The sequence below is a fragment of the Sphaerodactylus townsendi genome, linkage group LG02, assembly GCF_021028975.2.
Source record: "Sphaerodactylus townsendi isolate TG3544 linkage group LG02, MPM_Stown_v2.3, whole genome shotgun sequence".
NCBI lineage: Eukaryota > Metazoa > Chordata > Lepidosauria > Squamata > Sphaerodactylidae > Sphaerodactylus > Sphaerodactylus townsendi.
The window spans coordinates 88,762,607-88,783,622 of record NC_059426.1 but is presented as its reverse complement, the minus strand read 5'-3'; the positions used below and the strand labels follow the sequence as shown (position 1 = coordinate 88,783,622).

Below are 21,016 nucleotides of genomic sequence, written 5' to 3'. Positions count from 1 at the left end.
AATACAGTCCACCTTCCAAAGCAGCCATTGTGTGCCATTGAACTGATCTCATCTCTGGCCACAGTTTGGAGATTGGCAGCTCTACCAATGTGGAATGTTTTAGCTTCAAAGTGGTTGGATTTCTTAATAGCTTATTACATTCTATACTGGTGGGTGATGATAAAATTAGGGTTAGGAGAGATTTAGAAATTAAGCAGACTTGCCAGCTCAGTTTTGGGGGACTAGCCAGAAATGATGTGCACCTCCATGCAGTGTTTGTAACCAGTCCAGCCTCACATATTCCTTGGGAGAGAGGTCTGGGAGAACATCACCCCCTCCGGAGTTATCATCAGGGTTTCCTCCTCCAACAACATCATCTGGATTCAGTTCAGTTCTCTTCTTGGCACCCTTGTTGCTGGTGATGTCACCTCCATTTGAGTCATCATCCCCCATGGCTGCAAGACGGATCTTCGTGTCGTAAACATGTAGAGTGGAGTTCAGACAAACTCACAAATTCAGACTTGATCAATGAAAGGAATTAGTACTTTAGAAGCAGAATTTTTGCTTATGGATGACAAGCATAGAAAAGTTGATGACTATATTGTCTGAACTGAATACAAGACAACAGGTAAAAGATTATATCACCCAGCAGAGACACGTCAGACCCCCCTTTCCTTCTCTGAAAGTGAGAAGGTGCGCATGCACGCGCACACACACATTCCTAGAGGGAAGAGGGAAGATCGTCACATGCATACACACACACATATTCCACAGCAGAAGCTGTGCACCCGGGAGTGCACTTCGTGTTTTCTGCCCCCCTGCAGCCCTTCAGCCCCTGCCTCTTGCACCACCCCACCCCCACCCCAGTTACCTTTTCCAGCTGGCAGAAAACAGCTTTCTTCTGGCTGAAAATGGGCCAGGCTGGTGGGGCAGAGCCAGGCCTGGCGAAGCACGGTGGGGTGAGGAGAAAGGGGTTGGGGGTGATTTTCACGCTCCCTCAGATGCACACCCGGTGCAATGCGCACCCCCATCCCCTTGTAGCTCTGCCACAGTTCCACAGACAGCAATAATGAGGGGTGAGAACCAGAGGCGTTCCGGGGGTAAACGGCGCCCGGAGACAAATTGTCTCCAGGAGGCCCCCAGGCTCTGCCCCCCCACCCCAGCTCCACCCCTGATGCCCCCAGGCTCCATCCCCCACTGCCCTCAAACCCGCCCATGTCACCATGGACATGGGCAAAGTCTAGGGTGCCTACCTCCCCCTCCAGACTCCCTCTGCCGACTGGGCTCCCAGGTTGTCCAGGGTGGGGTTGAGGGCACTTGGAGGCAGCAGGAAGTCCTGCTGCCTCGTTTTTGCGTGCCTCGGCTGGCAGGGAAGGGGTCGAAGCGTGCGAAAATGATGAGGCAGCAGGACTTCCTGGTCACGTGGGGGGCCGATTCTGCGCCCCCCAGGTGACCAGAAGAGTGGCGCCCGGGGACAAGGGGTACCCCTTGTCCCTAGGTAGATACGCCATTGGTGAGAACCTAATGGGTTTCACTCTACCCCTCTGCAGCTCCAAAGAGATAATGGTACTAAGCATGAGCAAACTTTCCCAAGCTGTTTAAGAAGGAACCTTTAAATATCTAGAAACATGGCTCATTAGAGGGCCATGATAAGGAGATGGGCACCTCTTGAAGGGTATCTATTACCTGCCTATCCTTGTGTCAAGCTCAAAACAATATAATGTCTGAACTCAATAAGATCATAAAGCCAGCATTAGAATATACCAATAAAACAGTTACAAGCAGGCAATAAAAAGAAACACAGAGAGGATAGACTACCTGAGACGGAGTCCAGTGCAAGAGGCTAAGAGAAAAAGTCACATGTAACACACTCAATACCAGGCAAATGTATCTCACCACATATTTATACCAGCTGGTATGACTGATGTTTTCAAGTTTTATTGCAGCATATATTATGCTCTACTGCATTAGAGAACACATTCTTTTCTGTTTGTTTCTCCTTTTTCTTCTTAACTATCTGCTTTTTGGCAGTCAGCCCTCTGAATGACATTCTTTTGTATTAACATCTCTTTTATATTACAGATGGAGCATATAGATGGAAATATTTATATGCTTTATTTTATTTTATTTATTTATTGTTACAGCTTCTATACTGCCCCATCCCCGGAGGGCTCTGGGCGGTGTACAACAAAAAATATAAATAGACGAATTATAAAATCTTTAAAACAGCGATAACAATAGCAGTAAAAGTAATAATAGAGGCGTCCGACTAACCCCATTTTTAAAATTCTCCCCAAAAAAGGGGGAGGAGGGTGATGAGTCACATTTGATAATGGCCAAAGATGAGAAGAATGACCCAATTGGGGGGGGGGGGGCACCATTTCAGCTGGCTGAGATGCTCTCAAAGGCCCAGTGGAACAACCCGTTTTACAGGCCCTGCGGGAACTCATTGAGGTCCGCGGGGAGTTCAGTTTCTTTGGGAGGAAGGGGTGTTCCACCAGGCCGGGGCCAAGAGCCGTAAAGGCCTGGCCCACATGCGTGGAAGAAGCCAACCGCATCATAGAGGAGCCAGGGACCACTAGAAGATTAGCCTCCACCGGCGAGGCGTGCGAGGGGACATATGGGGTGATCGGTCACCGAAGATCTCACGAGGTCCCAGGCAGCGTAATAATGGAGCCTTAAAGGAGTCAACACCAGCACCTTGAAGATGATCGAACTCTACTGGGGAGCCAGTGCAGCTGGCGCCAATACCAGAACTGAATGTGATGCGTAAAGATGGCGCTGCCTGCAATGATGCCAGCCTTGCCTGCTGCATGCTGGACCAGATTTTGAGTCTCTCCGGATCAATACGCATGAGAAGACCAGCGTAGAAGCGAGTTACAATAGTCTGAAAATCTGGAATTTGACCGTTTGCATGGATCACCCGTGGCTAAGGTCCGGCTTGGGAGAGGAGAAAAGGAGCCAGCCCGCTGGAGCACTGGCCGGTGAAAAGCAGCCGGTTGTATGGGCCACCTGGGTCTCCATTGAAAGAGACCAAATCCAGGTGGACCCCCCAGGCTGCGCGGAGGGAGTCGGCGCCAATGTGTAGCCCCCTCCACACACCCGATGGCTGGAAAATCCTGTCCCCACCTCGCTGGCCAAGCCAGAGGATCTCCGTCTTCGAATGGGTTTAGTTTTAACCTGCTCTGCACATATACCAACCAATGGCAACGCGCTACTCCAAACAGTGCTGGAGAGCCGCCAGAGGCGGCGACTGCTCCCCTCCATCAACAGAATGAGCTGGAGTGTCATCAGCGTACTGATGTGGAGTCAGCCCAAAACTCCATTGTACCAGTCGAGCACAGGAGGTTGCATGTAGATATTAAATAGCAGCAGGGATAGTATTGAGAAGCCCCCTGGGGTACACCGCAATCAAGCGGGCACTTCCGAGGAGGCCTGGTCCCCGCACCTCACTTGCTGACTTAGACCCGGAGAGGCGAGGCAATCCACTGAAAAGGACAGTGCCCGCACCGGCTGGCCAGGCGGTGAAGGTGGGTCAAAGGTGCATTGAGTGGAAACCACATCAACGCTAGCGGTGAAGATCTCTAACAATACCAGCTGGCGCCGATCCGCTTTCGGTGCGAGCTGAAGTCTGCTGAGTGTATCTGTAGCGCTGGCAGCGAACAGTCTCCGTCCCATGCCCAACCACGGGCTTGGGACTGGAAAGTCAAAGGCGATGTGTCATCCAGAAGAACGAAGCTGCTCAACACCACTCTCTCAATTACCTTCCCCAGGAGCGAAAGAATTCGAAGCAGGCATTGTTAGCCAGATCCTGGATACTTAGCGATTTGGTGCTTGCCTTTTAGAGTGGGCGGACCACTGCACTCCTTCAACCCATCAGAAAGACTCCTTTGCTTTCAGGGGAGCCATTGATGATACTCAACAGATGGAAATTACGGTAGCTCCACCCTACAAAGTTTTACAGAAAGCCAGGATGAACGCGGATCAGAAAGGGACGAGGTGAGTTGGTCCTAACAGCAGCTAAGGTCCTGTCAACAGCGACTTCAAGAAACGCTTAAGGAAAACTGGGTCAAGGGCCTGAAAGGCGGCAAAGGAGCCTCCAGTTCACTGATTTAGCAGCCAGCGTGGAAGAATCCTGGCGGAGCGTAGCGACCTTATCCGCCAAAAGCTCATAAAAAAGCCTCACAGCTAATGCTCAGTATTGTGAATTTGAGGACCTCTCCGATAGGGAGGTTTAGAGAGCGAATTATCTGAAATAATTGTGCTGGTGAGGGAGCTGGCCGGATCGCGAGAGGAGGAGAAAAGCCCTCTTCGCCTCCATTACGTGCATACACCTCATAGAGCTTTCATAAGCGTCCTATAAGATGTTGGCGCGCAGCCTCGTCCACTTGAATTTCCCTCCACACTTGCGCTCTAGAGCGTCCTAAGCACCACGTTTCATATTGCGCCAACTCCCAGTGTACCGAGGGAGAACGCCGAGGCCGGTAGGACGACACTGGGGGACAACAACACTCGATGGCATCGGAGAGCGAGAGAATACCAGTCCTCCACCTGCTCATCGAGGAAGTGCCCGGCGGAGTTCAGGGTCCCGCCAGAGCATTCGAGGAAACCAAGTGGATGCATAATAAGAATCTCCGGCGGTAGGGCATAAAGTGGCCCGTCGCCCTAGGCAAAGGAAGGTGTTGTGGAAGCGTGTCCACCCGAACCTTCCAGGGCATAATGGTCCAGGACCATGGCACTCTGTGAACGAAGAGGATACGACCAAGTTTACTCCCGACCCGAAGACCAAATCCTGAAGCGTATGCCCGGCCTCATGAGTGGGGCCAGAGTTTGTCAGGAGAGGCCTGAGTGTGCGCATGCATGGATGATACCAGCTCCACAGCACGCCCGTGCATGGCCCGGTTAATGCGACATGGCGTTGAAGTCCCCCAAGACTATAAGCCTGGGAACTGCAACACCCAGATCTGACACCACCTCCAGCAGCAGCGGCAACGGGCGATCTCCCGATGCGTACTGGCGACCCGGTACACCAGGAAGGGCGGCTTAGCCTCTCAGCGGCCAACCACTCGAGGCCGACGCATTTCAGTGACGGCGATCTCGGGCGAGGGACTGCCCTAAAGGGGATTAGATTCGCGGGTGAACAAAGCCACCCCACCCGGCCCTGTGTTTGCGGTTGGTGCCGGAAGTTGCAGCGAAACCTGGTGGTAGCGACCTGCGCACAAAGGCGGCGGTCTGCACGCTTGGCGCACCCAGGTTTTGATTCCGGCCTGACGCCGGGTCCCACCTGCTGTGGGCTCCAAGAAATCACTGGAGCACCTTGGTGCTTATTATTAATGGACCTGGCCAGTTTGATCCCAACACCAAAGGCGAGCAGGGTATCCCTGATCCCAACCACCATCGTTCTTCGAAAGGGACTGGATTGGGAGGTCAGAAGGTGGCGAGCATAGCCATATCACCGTGCGCCTTCTATCCATATGGCACACCGCCCTACCGCCAATATCTCTTCCCGTCCCATAAGCACTGGGATGCAACCCAAAGGTTGGTGCCCCCATAACTCTGTCGCTTCCCTCCACCCAGGGCCTGAGCTAAAACTAAACTCCCCACAAAAAGTGGGCCCAACTCTGCCTAGTAACTTATTGCCAGTCTAAACTAACCTAAGCTATAGCCTAGCTGGGTAACTAACTATATCCAGTATGATGTTAAATATCTAGGATAACCTGCCCACTAACACTAATACAATCAATATAATCTATAACAAGCCAAACTATTGCATTCCTACTGTACTACCCTCTCATTATACTCATCTAGATTACAAAACACAATTAAGCATAATTAAGCACAATCGGGAAGTTTAAGAAACAACCAGACAACAACCAGGAGCCACTGCCACTGGCCACCCTGGTCAGTCCTGAAAAGCAGCAACAGTATATAAAACACCCAACTCTCTACACGGCTGATGTGTGTATGTCCTGGAGATGAAGACACCCAGCTCTCTCACGGCTGATGTGTACGTCCTTCAGGCTAGACTAATTGTAACTTCATCTCTACATGCGGGGCCTTCCCCTTAGATCTGATTAGGAGGGCTTAAAACTGGCCCCCCAAATGCAGCTGCCAGCGTCTGCTTTCACAGGCAGTGCCATCTGGGATCATATCCAGCCTGTGTTGCACCAGCTGCATTGGCTCCCAGTGGAGTTCGGGTCATCTTCAATTTGTTGGTGTTTGAACCTTTAAAGAGGCCCCTTACTGCGACCTGGGACCCTCATTGCCGGCCGAGGACCGCGTACCCCATATGTCGAGTAGAGCCTCTGCGCTCAGCAGAGGCCAATTTACTGGGAAGTCCCTGGCCCCTCAATGATCTCGCTGGCCTCCCACTTTCGGACAGCCAGGGCCTTTGCGGCTCTGGCCCTGCCCGTGGTGGGTACTCTACCACCAGCTGTCGGGGCCTAGCGGGACCTTGGGAGAGTTCATTGGGGCCTGCAAGACCGAATTGTTCCACCCCGAGACGCCGGAGAGACCAGCAGCTGAGGTGCCACTGCTTTCATCCTCCCCTGCTGTATAGGGTCCCTAACATCATCGGGGACCCATCTCACTTTCTTCTTGGGGAGGGGTTGCATATGGGTTAGGATGGGATACTGTTTTAGAATGAAAATTTTAAACTTTTATATATTTATGTTTATATATGCTTTTATATTGTTCACCGCCCTGAGCCCGCTTTTTTGGGATAGAAGGTGATATCTGAAATCAAATAATAAATAAATAAAATAAATTCAGGCTAGACTATTGTAACTGCAGCTCTCATGAGGGGCCTTCCCCTTAGATCTGATTAGGAGGCTAAAACTGGCCCCCCCAAAATTACAGCTGCCATGGAGTCTGCTTTCACAGGCAGTGCCATCTGGGATCATATCCAGCCTGTGTTGCACCAGCTGCATTGGCTCCCAGTGGAGTTCGAATCATCTTCAAGGTGTTGGTGTTGCAACCTTTAAGACCTTCACAGCGGCCTGGGACCCTCATTACCTTGGGACCCATACATTACCCCCCATATGTCCCGGAGTCGACCTCTGCAGCTCAGCAGAGGCCAATTTACTAAGTCCCTAGCCCCTCAGCCGAGGCTCTGGCTGGCCTCCCACTGGGCCAGAACCTTCCTGACTCCTGGCCCCTGCCCGTGGTAGGAACACTCTACCACCAGCTGTCAGACCCTCTTGGGACCTTGGGAGAGTTCAATGGGGCCTGCAAGACCGAATTGTTCCACAGACGCCGGAGAGACCAGCCATGAGGTGCCACCACTTTCATCCTCCCCTGCTGTATAGGGTCCCTAACATCATTGGGACCCATCACTCTTCTTGGGAGGGTTGCATATGGGTTCGTGGGATACTGTTTTAGAATGAAAATTTTAAACTTTTATATATTTATGTTTATATATGCTTTTATATTGTTCACCGCCCTGAGCCCTTTTGGGATAGGGCGGTATACGAAATCAAATAATAAATAAATAAATAAATAAATAAAAGAGATGGTGATATTATGCTCAGATTTCAGCAACTTCCGCTTGGCTGGCAGGCAGGCAGACCGACAGGAGGGTCTGTCCCAGGCAGGACTGAACAGGCTGGCTGCCTTGGGCTGCTGGTGGAACTCCTGTTGTAGCTGCCAGGCCCCACCCCCTGCAGGTGTTTCCAATGGGGTGGGTGGGGAAGGACTCTCACTCCTTCCCAGTGGCAGCAGGCGGCAGCTCACCCGGTGGACTTCTGCTTGGCTGGCAGGCAGGCAGGCAGACCAACAGGAGGGTCATTTGCAGTCTTGTATGATTTTAATTTGCCATACCATCCGGGTTTGCACATTTCCTAGTGTATTTTTTTCTGTATAATCATCAATGTTTGAAGAAATGTTTTAGGATATTGCTTTTAATAACTGCTAATGATGTTATAGTCATACTTGTAGTTTTTACTTGACATCTATACCTGTATTAACAGAACCAGCATTCATTGTGTTAATGTTTTTATCAATTACTCTTTCATTGCACAATTATTTAGCAGCAATTATCCGGTTACTGATGGGATCCCAAATGGCTTTCCTTCAACAAGTGGATCTTCTTGGTACACACTATTATTCCTTTCTATTATACCATACTATTTTGTCACAAAGAAAGTGCATTTTTTTCTCCAGGGTGCAGGATGCTGTGTAGAATATGATTACATGAGTGTTCTTGGTACCTGTCAGACAGTAACAATGACATAGTTGGCAAACAGTATAACTTCTGCCCTGGCCCTTAACCTTCCTTCCTTTCTTCCTTCTGAAGAAGTTGAGCATTATGGTGAAGGAATGTGAAATCCTTTAAAAACAGAAGGGATGAACATCCTGAAGTATAGACGGCATACTCCACCTCCTACTTTGCCCACAATGCCCTACCATTTTTTTTAACATTCTTGTTTCGTTCTCATTTTATAATGCTGCTTTTTGGAGCATGCATGCACCCTCCTCAGCATGGAGATGCTAATTTCTCATTGTAAAAAACATGATTTCAGAAAATTTCTGTATACCCTCTTTTCTCCATTCTATCAATAGTGTTGCATTCCCCCTACTTCACAAGTAGTATTAGAATTATGTTGTGACTAGTTAGAGCAAAAATCCAGTTGTTGTTTTTAAACCTCCAGGAAGGCTGTTAGTGAATCTAAATGCCATGTTGTCTGGCTGCTAGTCTTTGGACTGTACTAGCAGAGTTGTCAGAATAGGCTTTAACTGAAAAAATGCAATATGAGAGGAAGGCAGATGGCACCATTCCTTTGTTTTTGCTAGGAAAAGACCAGTTCTTTGGAAGCCGTAATTCGTGTTGCTGCATCTGGCTTGTGTTTGCAGAGTGCTGAATCTGTTCCTTAGCCTCCTCCACCCCTGTGGTCTGTTGGACATCCAGAATGCAGGAAATGAGTTTAGGATATGTGGAGTAAAATGGCATATTAGTTCTTTTTGTAAGTTTTCATTTCTAAATTACAAATTTGGATACTGAGAATTGCTGTCATTATATAAGTTGAAATGGTCATTTGGGAAATGTAGTATATGTACATTACATGGTTGTTCACATCCGGGAAGTTCTGATGTATACATTAAAAAAGTTATTAATGCATATGGAATTTTAAATTTTTATTAACTAAAATCATATCCAACCATTAACAATGGGAATCCCCACAAGACTTCAGAAAGCAACAGTGAGTAGCTTCTGAGAGGAAAAAACGATTCTTGGGATTTTGTAGATACTTCTAGTCTCACCCCCCACTAACTCACACTGCTTTGCACACTCCCCCCCTCACTTCTCTAAATGCTTGTATCAATGCATCAATATAGTAATAACAGAGAGTTGGTTTTGCAAAGGAACAGCACAAGCATGGTTTCTTTCTGCCTCCACCCCACCTCTCCTGCTCTGCTTCTGCCCTCCCCAATGATCAGGACGGCATTTTTAAAACTTTATTTCAGACTAGATTTTATTTTAAAAACAAGCCTCTCTCTCTTGCACCAGTGAGAGACCAGTTGATATTTCAGCAGGCGGCTGCGGGGCGGGCACTGAGCTGTCTCCTTGCATGTAAGCAGATAAATGTGAGGAGAGCTCTCTGAAAGCCCACTGCACAGAGTAGAATTCCAAAGTAAGCATTCCCCACATAATCGGCCACGGTCAGGTTTGCAAAGTGAGAGAGAGGAGAGAGAAAAAATATAAAATTGCACACATGCATATCAAAAGGCACTGGGTAGACAAGGGCATGGTTGCTACTGAGGCTGAAGGCCAAATAAGAGATGGTGAGATAAACAGACAAGAGAAGACTCTTTGCTTGTGGAACACCTTTGTTTGTAGAAAACCTCCACCATTTTTCTTTCTGTTCGTTTGTATTACTTTTTATTTTATTAGTAATAAGGTAACTAAGCAGAAAGTGGATATGCTATCAAAATAGAGTCTGTAAATAAAACAAAAGTATTCCAACCAGTTAAGGATAGCAGCAGGAAACATGTATCATACCAGCAAAGACTCTCTTGAGGGAGATGGTCTGGATTCTCCCATCTTTCCCCCCCTGCCATTGGCTACAGCAAGGGAAAAGGTGGGGAAAGTTATGGAACAAAGAGATGTGAGAAGCCACAGTTTCTTTTTTCTCACTTCCTCAGCTTTAAAAAAATGTGCATGCATCTCTAAGCTGTGATATTGCCATGCTTATATTGCTATGACCTTTGTGGTTTAAATTTTTCGTCTAAATAGGATTATTGTAGTCAGGCAGTACTTGATATTCATGACATGACTAAACTTTCTTTGAAAGGGCAAAGAGGGACAAATATGAAAGAACTGCCCACATTCTGAGAAACAGGGAGTCTCTCCCCTAACAATTCCCTGTCGTTTACTTACCTGTATCATCGGGCAGTACTTGATCTCCAGCCAAGCCTAGTTTGTGAGGATTGTCCAAATATGAGTTTCTTTACAGTGTGCCTACCAGTGGTGGGATTCAAATAATTTTACAACTGGTTCTGGTGGTGGGATTCAAATAATTTAAAAACTGGTTGTTTACAGGCACCATTTTAACAACCGAAGTGGTGCGAACCTGCTGAATCCCACCACTGGTGCCTACCCTTCCTGGTCTCAATCCTGCATTCTCATCTCCCATTCTAGCCCTGCGAAGACTGCTCACATCCATATAGATTAACAATGAGAGCAGATACCCTTTTGCCCTCCAGTATCGGTCACAATAGCACAATGTTCAGAAATTTAGTAGCAGCAGCTTTCCCAAGCTTGAAAGTAAGAAAGCTACTTTGTGGAATTGTTACCTATTAGGAACAGGACTAACTTGCAAGTTGCCACTGTTAGACATATGGGGCAATCCTAACCAGACATGTTTCCCAATCCTACATATACTAACACAGAAGTACACCACAGTGAGTTCACTGGGACTTCCTCCCAAGTAAGCACACATTGGTTTGAAGCTTTTTTGAACAGAGTTGCTTCATTTGTAAGTTCAGGATCCAGGAATCTAAAGCAGGATAACACTTGCCCAAGAAATCCATAGAAATCAATTGCATTGCCTTTCACTTTTACATAAATCCAAACACAAATCTGTGAGTGTACCTGTTTTGCTTTGAGAAAGCAATTCATGGGCCAGCAAAGCTTGCTTTTATCTTTACCATATCATACAAACTCTCTCTCTCCCCCCCCCACCATGTCTTTGTCGCAGCATCATGGATGTAGGTAAGGGGGGGGGGGTTTCTCGGGTTTGAACCCCCCCATTCATGTCCGAAGCTCTGCCCACCCGTTTGTGGATTTTTTAAACATTTTAGTGCTTTTTTGGTTTTTGGCCTGCAGGGGGCGCATTGTTTGGGCTAGCAGCACCAAACTTTCATGGATTGTTTGGGGAACTCTCCTGATGATAATACCCGGGTTTGGTGAAGTTTGGTTCAGGGGGTCCAAAGTTATGGACTCCCAAAGGGGATGCCCCCATCCTCCATTGTTTCCAATGGGAGCTAATAGAAGATGGGGTCTACACCTTTGAGGGTCCATAACTTTGGACCCCCTGAACCAAACTTCACCAAACCTGGGATGTACTATCAGGAGAGTCTCTTATTGATACCACCCACGTTTTGTGAAGTTTGGTCCAGGGAGTCCAAAACTATGGACTCCCAAAGGAGGTGCCCCCATCCCCCATTTTTTCCAATGGGAGCTAATAGGAGATGGGGGCTACACCTTTGAGGGTCCATAACTTTGGACCCCCTGAACCAACCTTCACCAAACCTGGGTGGTATCATTAGGAGAGACTCCTAAAGATACCCTGAAAGTTTGGTGCTTCTAGCTTAACCATTGCACCCCTGACAGCAGGCACCCCCCAAATTTCCCCAGATTCTCCTTTTAAATCCACCCCCTTTGGCATGGATTTAAAGGGAGAATCTGAGGTCCTCAGTTTAGAAGAAGAAGAAGAAGAAGAGTTTGGATTTATATCCCCCCTTTTTCTCCTGTAGGAGACTCAAAGGGGCTTACAATCTCCTTGCCCTTACTCTCTCACAACAAACACCCTGTGAGGTGGGTGGGGCCGAGAGAGCTCCGAAAAGCTGTGACTAGCCCAAGGTCACCCAGCTGGCATGTGTGGGAGTGCACAGGCTAATCTGAATTCTCCAGATAAGCCTCCACAGCTCAGGTGGCAGAGCAGGGAATCAAACCCGGTTCCTCCAGATTAGAATGCACCTGCTCTTAACCACTACGCCACATTGAAAGTGATGCTGTTTCAGGGTGGGGGATAATCCACCCCAAAACAGCATCAGTTTCAATGTTGTTCAACTAGGGACCCCAGATTCTGCCTTTAAGGTGGATTTAAAAGGAGAATTTGGGCTCTCTAGTTTAAACACCATTGAAAGTGATGCTGTTTGGGGGTGGATTCCAGCATCACAGCGGTTGCCCACAGGGGGCCCCCCACAAAACTCAGATTTTGCACCAGGCTCCATTTTTCCTCTATGCCTCTGCCCAGAGGGGAGGGGCAGGGGAGGGCAGGGCAGGGCAGGGCAGGGGAGTCTGCCATCTCCGACCTCGGAGAGCTGCTTTTATAAGCGCTAGGCCAGGGGCGGGGCTTGGAAAGGCGTGGCCATGCCCTAGGGGCAGGTGGGGGTGTGGCCCCCCGAACCCCCCCATAAAAAAATCTATACCTACATCCCTGCCCAGCATGTGTGTACCATATTTCTGTACATAATAGGATAACAGCAACAGTTGCTTGAATTATACAAGCTGCATCATCTTTGGAGACAAAAGTGTGCTCTGGCAGAAAACTGGTATAGTAATGCCTCTTTTCAAATTACCATCCTCTCCCTAGACTGCTTCATAAGAACTGTTTTCAGAATCCAGTCAGGTAAAAATGGTGAAATCTATGTTGGTTTCCTTATGTAATATCAAAACTGTTGATGATTTAGCATCTTGGATCATGCATTTTGGGGTGCCATTTTTTACCTATTCTAAAATCCAGAGCAATCATAGGCAGTTATACCCTTTAAAGGACCCCTAAGTCAGTGTGGTTAAAAGAATGTAACTCTACTTAAGACTGCTATGTTATTGTGTGGCAATCAAAATGATAGAGTCTTGGGACATCTTGAACTCTAAAGACTTTATTGGAGCATAAATGTCCATGAGTCAGAGCAGATGTCAAAGGCAGAATCTGTAGGCAGAATACTTGAGACAGGGATTTGTTGTTTCGTTCTTCATTCTCTTACTAGTATTTGGTACGTTGCATTATCAAGTTAGGGAAATAACAAGTGTGCTGAGGAAAAGAAATGTGCAATTGAAACAGTTTCTCCTTAAGGCATAGAAATAGACCTTCTGCCCATTCCTTAACATAAGAGAAATAGATGTGTAGGACTGGTACACATTTGTTTCAAGACCAATATTAACCAGTTAAGTACATCATAGAGGCAAAACAATTGTGCTTTGGATTGAAATACTATGCTTTTTTACAATATACCTCCACTGACTTCAGATGAATTTGCTTCAGAGAACATAGGATTAGTGTCAGGTTTCTGAGCCATAATACATTCACTGTTCATAGGCATTCAGATGCATTAGAAAGGAAAAATGTCTGGCTGCGACCCCAAGATTCCCCATACATTTTTTTCTATCACTAAATTTGAAGGTTAGGCATCCATATTTTCTTCTATCTTTTATTATCCAAGAAGACCTTTTTAGTCTGCAGCTCTGCTCCATCGGCTAGACCTTGGAATGCAACTCAGTACAGCAGGTGGGGGAATGGAGAAGATGAATGTATTAGAGAGCGGAATGGGTAGGAGACGTCTTTATGATGTCTGCGAATTTGTTCTGTCCAAATAAGCAGGAGTCTTGTGGTACTGTAAAGACTAACAAGTTGCCAATATCTAGGTAGTGGCTAAAGATCTCTCACTATTACAACTGATCTCCAGGCAATAAAGATCTGAAGAAAATGGCTGCTTTGGAAGATGGACCCTATGGTATTACACCCAGTGAAATCCTTCCCTTCCTCAACCTCTCTTTCCCAGGATCCACTCCACAAATCTCTAGGTATTTCCCAACCTGAAGCTGGCAAACCTATTTAGCACCACCTTTTGTGGACTAGAACCCATTTGGTGAACAGCATATTAAAAAGGTAGGGGAGGGAGATCTCTGATATTTATTTATTTACTTCATTTATTGTCCACCTTTTTTGCTGAGACTAAAGGCAAATTACACATTTTTTAAAAATGCAATATGAACAACAGAAAACATTAAATCAACAGTGAATAAAATTGGGTAACAACGTTAGATAATACTGCACTAAAAATAGAGCTGAACTGCAAAATAGGTGAATATGTACTGGGAACAAACTAATCAAAGCTGTCAAATTTTTACAAACATTATGCAGCCTCCTTCCCTACTAAAAATGTCCTCCAGTATAGTTCATAGGATCAGGGCTCCTGCTGGGCAAAAATAAAAAGGGGCCTTGTGGCACCTTTTCTTTTATTTCACCATAAATACATGTAGATTAGAGCCCAAGGGGGCTCTAATTAGAGTCAGGGGGCTCTAATCCATGAAGGTTCATGCTGGGATAAAATATAATTATTCTTTAAGGTGCCACAAAACTTCCATTAGATTTTTGCTGCAAAACTGAACTTGCCAATGGAACAATTGTTCAAGGTTGGTAAAACACTATGTATGGTGGTTTAACAGGATTGTGTTCAATTCACAGGCATCATAAAGATGTCTTGTTTCTATGCTTTCTTTCTATATAAAGCAACATAACATGGAACTATTGATCTATTGGTCCACTAGCACCATAAATATTAATGCCACTCTCACTTGGCACAAATACTTTTAAAGACTGGGACTTTGAGATAGCAAACTGTCTAGCAGAACAGTTTGACTTTGATTAACTGACATTTATCTTTTCTTTAAGCAACCCCACAACATCCTGCAGAAACGCTTGGTGGAGACAAACATGTCAAGGTTGCGCCACAACCGAGGGTCATGCTCTCAGAAGAATGACCTTTCAGTGCAGACCAATAAACTGAATCAAATTAAGCCGGACAGTCATAAGAAAACAGAGGAAGAAGACCTCATCCTGGTATGCTGCCAGGTATGCTTTTTTGTCATTGGCTTTTCATCTAACATTGTCATTGGCTTTCCATTATAATGTGAGCTATGGTCTCTTTTCCTATGTGGTAGGAATTTCAGGGCAACCTTTTCAGAGTTGTTTTGAAGTGGAGGAGGAGAAGCACCGTGCCCCTTTACACACTGACTAGTTTATTATGGTGTGTATTTTCCTGGGTAACAACAAAGGTCCTAAACCTTGTGGAGCCTTTCTTGTGGATAATGGATAATGAGGATGGCTATAAAATGACTGCCATATGAATGGGGCCAATCAAGAAATGTTCAGAAGTTTCAAGTCAAACATCCTCCTATGATGAATGTGGTATCTACCACTCTCTAAATGTCCACTCCTAGGAGAGGTAAAATCATCTATTACTGGGCTCTTCTGAATCACCATCAAAGAATCAGGAATAGCTTCTGTTTATTTTGCCTTCTGGGACTATTGTTAAATATCTGTTGGGCCTCAATTGACCTGGTGGGGGAAAGCAGTGCAAGCCAGATACTCATATCCAAAAAGCCAAAGAGCCAAAAAGCCAAAGAGCCAAAAAGTCAGGGACTGGTTGACACCGTTGAACTTTTCTACATGGGATGCAACCTAATTGCTTATTCTGCAGATGTACATTCAAATGGAGAATGTGAAGTAAGCAGAGGTGTACCACCTATAGGAACATGGTGTAACCCATGTTCCCGGGTGCACGCCTTTTGGTCATGTGGGGGATGCAAAATTGCCCCCCACAGACCAAAGACTTCTGCAGGCTTCCAGAGGCCTGCCAGGCACTCCTCAACCCGGCAACAGGAAGACTTCCTGGTGCCCCTTGGCTGCCTCCCTACCTGCCTAGTCTTCGGCGTCTTTGTGTTGCAGGGCTGGGCAGGGCAGAGGGGCGACTTCTGTGGGCTTGCCTGGTGCCCCACCTCCCTGCCCCTTGCCCAGTCCTGCAAGAAGAAGAGGCTGAAGATGAGGCAGCAGGGAGGTGGCCAGCTGCAGGCGCAGCCCCACCGGCTGCTGCTGCCGCCCCCGGCTCAACCTCCATCGGCACCTGTTGCTGGCTGCCTCCCTGCTGCCTCATCTTTGGCCTCTTCCTCTTGCGGGGCTGGGATGACGGGCAGGGAGGCGGCCAGCAGCAGGCGCTGATGGAGGTTGAGCTGGTGGGAGGGGGAAGCAGCAGCCAACAGCAGGTCTACGCCTGCAACCAGCCACCTCCCTGCCCAACCCTGCAAGAAGAAAATGGCAAAGACCAGGCAGGGAGTTGGCTGGACCCGCTGGCTGCTGCCGCCACCCCCTCCCCCAGCTTAACCTCCATCGGCGCCTGCCGCTGGCTGCTCCCCTGCCCCTCAGCCCAGCCCCACAGCCCCTGGGCACCATTTTCCCGCCATATGCCACTGTAAGTGAGATTTGGTCTTACACACCACTGGCACAGCATCCTGGTGTTAAAACTGCAGCACCACATTATTTGTGCACCATGATGGTGATGCTGCTTATGTGATAGCTGCATATGTTCCCATAAATAGTTGGGTCAGACTCCACATTCTCCTCAAGATGTATACCAATCATGAGGAAGATTTTTTGCTGTCTGACCAGTCCTAGGCTAATAAGGTTTGAAATTAAGTCTGTGGGAATACACAAATCACATCCTGGTTGCTGGAACATTTAATATGACTATACTGTGTACCTTTTTCTCTGTAAGCTACTGGAAGCTCTGGTGGCATCTTGAAAAACCTGCCTACCCGTGATGATAGAAACAGGATTCAAATATACTTTATGGTGAGGCTAGTGGTTTGTCTTCATGAATACATCTCAAAACAAAGTGTTTGCTCACCTTCTGCTGGTCCTTTCAAGTGTTCGATCTGCCTCCACAGTGTTCTGGAAAGGAGCTGCATGCAGCAATTGATACTGGATGTCAGTGCAACATCATATCATCTTCATGTTTGGAACGACTAGGGTAAGTAGCACCATTTGAAGGCTGTTAATGGCTGAAATGGATCCAAAATGCTTATGTTTTTAAAGAACACTTACCTGTCTCAGAGCTAAACTTAAATTCTTATTCTTTAGAACTGTGCAGTGGTTGCTTCTAAGAAAAAGACTCAAGCTTTAGGCTGGAATCTCAGGTGACAACATAATACAAGAAAAGAGATGTGAAATAAATAGTAGAGTTTTTGATAGCTACAGTCCTAGAAACTGAAATTCAGTGTTTAACCCAGTGCCCAAGTGGGATTTGCTCATGCTAAGATATCTTTCTTTTCTGTTTCTTGGGGATCATTCTGCTATAGGAAAGACTTGGGGACAGAGAATTATTTCCAAGAAAGCTGAACGGATTGTGACAGGAGCATCATTTCAATGGTCTGCCCATTTGCCACTGTTGTTTCACTGTCACCTAACAGCAGTTATTTTAGTTTTTGAAATAACTTTTGAAGTTTTTGAAAAGTAAAAGAGATTTGAATGGCCATATTAAAAACATAATCCACTCTTTCAATCTTTCCCAAACATTCTGTAATAAATCAAGAAGAAAAAAGTATCTCTCTAGCTTTGTTTTAAGTTATTTTGGTTTGTGTTATCTGATAGCTGGAAGGAATATCATGAAACTCTTCACGATGAGTCCTACTGCATGATGATTTTTCACTTGCTGAGCTTGGATTTGTTGGCTTCATTGAAATAACTTAGGAGTGCTTTCAGTCTGGAAACATGGCTGTGATAGAATAATTATGGTTACACAATCAATTACAATTTTTCTGCTGAAGTACTATCGCTGACTACTAAGTAAATAAATGCCACCTTCTTGCAGAAATCTATGATTTCTTTGTACAGTATTGTAGCTTTCAGTTACTGGGGAGAGAGAGCTACAGCCGCTAAAGATCAAATCACTGCTGAGCAATTTATATGCTGTTTTACAGTCAAGTCAAAATTATGCATTTAGTGGCTTATGTTGTAAAGTATTTTGTACTTCTGCATGTAAGCAGGACCTCCTCGTCCCAGAGCCTGCAAGAACATTTTTGGCTGTCAGGCAGATTTGCCTGCCTTTGATTGCTTTATGACAGAAACTTCACAGGGGATGCTTTTCAGGCTACCACAGAAGGAAAGACCTGCTGAATTTCTACTTGTTGCACAGTCAGTCCATCGTTATTATGGCCTACAGGCCTATTATGGCCTATTTCACAGTTTTAATGATAAAAGTGCCAACTCAGAAAAAGATTTCAAATATCTTCTGGAACAAGTCCACATTCAGCCAGATACACATAGGTGTGTTACCTTTTCGATATCTCTGGTATACTTTGGTGAATTACTTTTTGCAGTATTTCTCATTAGTTATCTTTCTTGACCCAGGCTTTTGATAAATCAGTCACAAGGAGAAGGGCTACCATCTTTTGAGCTGACCCACGTTCTTGTTCCTTGAACAAGCATGGGCTTGCCAACCATTGGCATGTGATGACATTGAGCTCCAGATCATGAAATTTTCACCAGCTAATTACTGCCAAATCAATTTGCTGTTAAAAGCACAAGAGCATCTGGCAAACCTCTTAGAAAGTTACATTATTTGGTTTGTTGCTGACTAAAATTAGATTGTTGAAACTTAAATTGTGAGGTATAAGAAGAAGAAGAAGAAGAGTTTGGATTTATATCCCCCTTTCTCTCCTGCAGGAGACTCAAAGGGGCTTACAATCTCCTTGCCCTTCCCCCCTCACAACAAACACCCTGTGAGGTAGGTGGGGCTGAGAGAGCTCCAAAAAGCTGTGACTAGCCCAAGGTCACCCAGCTGGCATGTGTGGGAGTGTACAGGCTGATCTGAATTCCCCAGATAAGCCTCCACAGCTCAGGTGGCAGAGTTGGGAATCAAACCCGGTTCCTCCCGACTAGATACACGAGCTCTTAACCTCCTACGCCACTGGTGCTCCTAAAAGTAATGATTGAAATCTTTGCTAATTATTTGTACGGGTCAGCTTATTTCCTTGTTCATGGTATCAGAGTGATTTATGTTCCTGATCATATTTTAGCTAAAGTCAGTAACAAAATGATGGCTCATTTGGTAAAACATTAGTTTTTGAAAACTCATCAGTAGAAGCCATTTCCAGAGGACTATTTGAGTGTGAGAACACTAAACATTCCCCCTTTCTTTGTTTACAATAGCCCACAACCATTTGTGAATATTTTTCTTCTTTGTTTTAATAAGGTCCGTGATGTGTTTGCCTCCCCTTCTGAATCAGGACATAATTCCAACGATTTCCAAAGATTTTCCCCTGAGGGGCAGGGGAGCCTGGAACACATGCAGTATGAAGAGAGAAACTCAGAGGCTGGAACACTTTCCTATTACTACTGATTCACCACAGTGACTACACAAATCTGGACCTGTGAGGGGGGTTCATGTTGAGGAGGCATGATTTGAGGCAGACTTGAGCCCCAACACCTCTCTATTTTGAAATTAATTAAACAGCTTCCAGAGTCAAGCTGTATGATCTTGTTTCAGACAAACAAGAGCATGTATTTCCTGGAGAGGAAAGGTGGAAGGCGAGAGAACACAGAGTCTAGTACTTGCCATATGGTGATCAATCATTTAGCCTCGTATCTCAGCCAGAACTGTCTGCTCACTAGGCCATATGAAACAAGTTTCTGTGCCAATAGTGAGAAATATTTTAAATTATCCAGTAGAGATGTTCCTTGAAAATGGGATAACATTCTGGTTCCATATTAGTTTTTCGGCTTGTTTGTCAGAAGGAACAATCAGAAAAAATAAATGGTAAAATGGACAATATCAAACTGTGAAGACTGATGGTCACATTTGCATCTATCTGCCTTCTTTCACTCTGGGTACTTTCACACTAGTTTAGTTCTCAAGTATCAACACTCACTTACTTGTTCCTGAAAGTGCACATTCTCTCAAACTGTTCCCGTTCCATTTCTCCCATTGATTTAAAGTGCTGCTTGTAGCTGCTGTTGAGCTGCTTCTACAACTATGGCATAAGCTTTTCAGGTGTCAAGTGGACTGGAGGATTGAAGAAAAAAATGTCTTCTTGATGGCCCTTGGTGGATTGGCTTTACCAAATGACTGTAGTGGAACTGATTCCCCCCCCCCCCATCAACTGGGAAAGGTTTATTCTGATGAAAACATCCCTTGAAGCAGGGTCTACAGGGTCTACAGTTGTATTATTCATGCCATGGAACTGGAGGATATATAAATGCCACATCTTACCTTCATGCTGGAATATGATCTGTGATGGCTGCTGGATGCCCTTTCTGAAACTCATGCCAAGAACCCCCCCTGCAGAAAAGTCTCCCCACCACTGGGAAGCCCCCATTGGGCTTAATAGACTTACATCACCTTTTTGGTGGTGTAAGTCCAAAGCTCAGCTGCCGGTGTGATGGGGACAAAGGTTGGGAGGAAGCTGACTAATGTTGGCTCCTCCCGCCTGTCTGCCCTTGCTAAGTCAGCGGCAGGGATGCAGGAACTCTGGCACCACATCCGGTGCCACACCCCTTTGCTGGGGAGGGCTGCAGTGGCACTTGCAAGCAGTTTCACCCCTCCGCCAGGGTAAGTGCACCAGGGAGGGCAAATCTACTGGTGCAGCCCCACACCTATTATATGGCAGATTTGCTCCCCCTCTTGGATGGAACTGTAAGGGTCTTCCTTCAGCTCACAACAGTACCAGTCTACTTGTATCTGTCTCTTCCAAGCTGTAAAGTTGTTTCTAACTACAGCAGGAGTGGAGTCTCTAATTAAGGGATTGTAATCATTGTTATCCATTTTGAAGAATTAATTGTGTCAGGATGAAATATAATGCAATCGTTACTAAATAGATAAAGCTGGTATATATAAGCTGTTTGGGAGAAAATTGTCTGAAAGCTGTCAGTTTTAGCAACATCCAACAATGATGTTGCTAGAGAATACTTAGTTTCATATCAGACAACATCGCCTTCAAATTCTCAGTCCTTTACCATACAGCCACAACATTAAAGTG

At 46.1% G+C, this 21,016-nt stretch overlaps 1 protein-coding gene across 3 annotated transcripts in view; it reads left to right on the top strand.

Annotated features, from left to right (window-relative positions):
• NRIP3 (nuclear receptor interacting protein 3) overlaps positions 1-21,016 on the top strand; it is a 38,915-nt gene that overhangs the window by 5,331 nt on the left and 12,568 nt on the right. For all 3 annotated transcript variants that reach the window (XM_048484438.1, XM_048484437.1, XM_048484439.1), the window contains exons 2-3: positions 14,877-15,056; positions 16,928-17,010. In XM_048484438.1, the coding sequence (XP_048340395.1) occupies positions 14,877-15,056; positions 16,928-17,010 (263 nt within the window). The remainder of the gene's footprint in view (positions 1-14,876; positions 15,057-16,927; positions 17,011-21,016) is intronic.